This window comes from Halichoerus grypus, chromosome 11 (assembly GCF_964656455.1).
Source record: "Halichoerus grypus chromosome 11, mHalGry1.hap1.1, whole genome shotgun sequence".
NCBI classification, from domain to species: Eukaryota; Metazoa; Chordata; class Mammalia; order Carnivora; family Phocidae; genus Halichoerus; species Halichoerus grypus.
The window spans coordinates 13,478,162-13,481,459 of NC_135722.1; the positions used below are offsets into that span (position 1 = coordinate 13,478,162).

The 3,298-nt window shown below is 35.3% G+C and overlaps 1 protein-coding gene across 1 annotated transcript; it reads left to right on the top strand.

Annotated features, from left to right (window-relative positions):
• Positions 1–1,791: 1,791 nt before the first annotated feature.
• On the top strand, positions 1,792–2,717 carry LOC118543445 (olfactory receptor-like protein OLF2). The gene is given in 2 exon segments (XM_036104520.2): positions 1,792–1,936; positions 1,939–2,717. Coding segments are annotated over 2 exon segments (924 nt in total).
• The last annotated feature ends 581 nt before the right edge of the window (positions 2,718–3,298 follow it).

Here is a 3,298-nt window from a genome sequence, read left to right on the forward strand (position 1 = left end):
ATGAATCATACTATGAAAATCATTTTATCTTCCTAAAGATCCATTTGGTGCAAGTGCAAAGAGTTGAAACTCAGCCTTTGCTGGAATTGTTGCAATAGTCATGAGGGAAAACACAGAACTAGAAATCTACTTAATCAGATTTGTATAGTATAAAAGTGTGAGGCCAAGGCATGAGAGACTTCAGCCCCAAATGACACTGAGTGCAAATAAAATGCAATCTGTCTGTATGGTGCAGCTGCTAGGGGCAAGCACAGAAGGAGTTACCCATCACAGGTAGGTTTCTGAGTCACTAAATTTAAAAAATCAAGAAAAAAATGCTTATATTTGGAAAAACGACGAATCAAATTTTTAAAAAATTATAAATGATTTTTTTACTTATTTCCTTTGGTTAATACTCTGCAATCTAGTGGCAAAAAAGGAGGTATTTCTCATTTAAGCAAGGTGAATCACATCCATTTTGATCAGCAAATAAACAATTTTACTTATTTATATCCTAATCAAAATTAAAAAAAAAAAAAGTGGGTTTTTTAATATCTACGAAAGGGTATATGCAAAGTTAATATTTTTTTCTATTTTTATCTGTAATATTTGAGGTATCGTATCAAAACACAAATGCTAATTTGTGTAAATTCAACCCCATATGAACCACATATTGTATTTATTCAAAGCTAAAACAAAATCAGAGCATCCATATTCCAGTTTTCACCTTTCAACAGAAAGACAGGGGCATGTATACACACACACACACACACACACACACACCTATAAAAGATACATTTATTACTCTTGTTCCCATCTCTGTTTTTTTAAAAGATTTTATTTATTTATTTGACAGAGTGAGAGAAAGAGTGCACAAGAAGGGGGGTAGCGTCAGAGGGAGAAGCAGACTTCCAACTGAGCAGGGAGCCCGATGTGGGACTCTATCCTGGGACTCCAGGATCATGACCCGAGCCAAAGGCAGTCGCCCAACCAACTGAGCCACCCAGGTGCCCAACTGAGCCACCCAGGTGCCCACCCATCTCTATTTTTAATAAACAAGTCAGGTTTAAAATCCAAAGAGATGGAAAAGTATGTGTGAAACACTGTAGTTTCCACTTGTTTTTAGTATTCTTTTTTTTTTTACTGATCAAGAGAAATGTCCTTTGGCACCAGGTCACTCCTGCATGTAAAAAATAAAAACGTGACAAAATAGTAATATATTACTAGAGAAAAGTTTATTAAAATATATCTAATGTCTAAATAAATACTAAAAACATTGTGGATGGGGATAGTCACAAACATATTGCTCATTATTCTTAAATCAGAGATACGTTCATTGTTTCTGAATTTAATACAGAGGCTTAAAAAAATCATGATACTTAAAGAACTCAGAAAATGTAATCATTTGTGTTCAATTAGCTATTTATTTTTAAAATATAAGAATGTATATTGCAGCCTTGTTTTTAATTTAGGTATTGCTTTCATATTACATTTGACCTGTAATGAGTTTCATTCATGATTGCCCACTGGGATAAAGCAATGCAGGTGCACACAGATCATATACCTTATGGATGATATCCAAATTTGGAATCAAACTTTCTCTAAGATCTTTCCCAAACATTTTGCTTTTGTCACCAACATAACAATGAAACTTGTCTGACTGTCTAAAGAATAAGACTATAAAGAATATGATGTACTGAAATAAATCCCTTTCAATTTAGAGATGATAGTTTTCTGAGTGTCAAGAAGAGTTAAAACTTTGCTCTACCATTTCTTGATTATTTCTGTAGCATTTTAGAAGAATCAAGAAGAATGGATGGAAAAAATTGCTCTTCTGTGAATGAATTCCTTCTCTTGGGAATTAGCAATGACCCTGGAGTTAAAGCGACTCTATTTATCACATTTCTAATTGTCTATCTCATCATTCTTGTTGCAAACCTCCAGATGATCATTTTAATTGAATGGATTCCCACCTTCACACACCCATGTATTTCTTCCTCAGCCATCTCTCTTTCAGTGACCTCTGTTATTCTACAGCAATTGAACCCAGGTTGCTGGTAGGCTTCCTAGCCAAGAACAAGTCAATTCCCTTCTATGGCTGTGCTCTGCAATGGTTGGTGTGCTGTTCCTTTGTAGATTCTGAGTGTCTACTTCTGGCAGTGATGGCCTTTGATCGGTACAAGGCCATTAGCACCCCCTTGCTCTACACAGTCAGCATGTCCAGCAGAGTATGCTCCTGGCTCATGGCTGGGGTTTGCATGGTGGGAATTGTGGATGCTTCAGTAAATACGATACTAACATTCCGGTTATGTTTCTGTGGGTCGAATGTGATTAACCATTTCTTCTGTGATGTCCTACCTCTCCTCTTGTTGTCTTGCTCAGAGACACAAGTTAATGAGTTAGTGATATTCACCATTTTTGGCTTCATTGAACTGATTGCTCTTTCAGTTCTTTGTGTGTCTTATTGCTATATCATCCTAGCAGTGATAAAGATCAACTCTGCTGAGGGGAGGTTCAAAGCTTTCTCCACCTGCACCTCCCACTTAACTGCTGTTGCGATTTTCCAGGGAACTCTGCTCTTCATGTATTTCCGGCCGAGTTCTTCCTACTCTCTTGATCAAGACAAAATTATTTCATTGTTTTACTCCCTTGTGATTCCTATGCTAAACCCTCTGATTTATAGCCTATGGAACAAGGATGTGAAAGAGGCCCTAAAAAACCTTAAAAATAAAAAGTAGTTCCATTGAAAACATACATGTGTGTATATTTTCTCCCATCCTTACACTATAATTCATGGAAATCAAAATTGTTTTGACTACTGTGGTGTGATTCAATGAGTATTTATACCGTTACCAGCCATGCCATAACGTGTCATTCCCTAAATACTCCATGGTTCATTTTATGTCTTGAATTTATAATTGGTACTCCCCATTTGTGGGAAATTTCCAGACTCCTAGTTTGCAAAATTTTTGTTTCCTCAATCTTTCATTTGTGCATGAATTGATTTTCTATATGTTCTTGAGTATTTTCTAAGTACCTTTACGTGCTTTGAAGTTCATGGTGAATCTAGCAGTTTATTTACTAATAAATCTTATTACCTAATGCAAATTACAATTTTAATTAAGTAATACTAAATTACTTATAATAAACTATAATTACCCATAATGTAAAAAAATAATACTAGACACTATAAACCCAAAGTACATTGTTCAAATATAGTGAAGGAAATTGTTTGAAATGACAAATTTACTTGTTTATGACAAAATAAAATTGTTTATAAGAGTAAAGCTGGGGACACCTAGGTGGCATCCGACTCAGG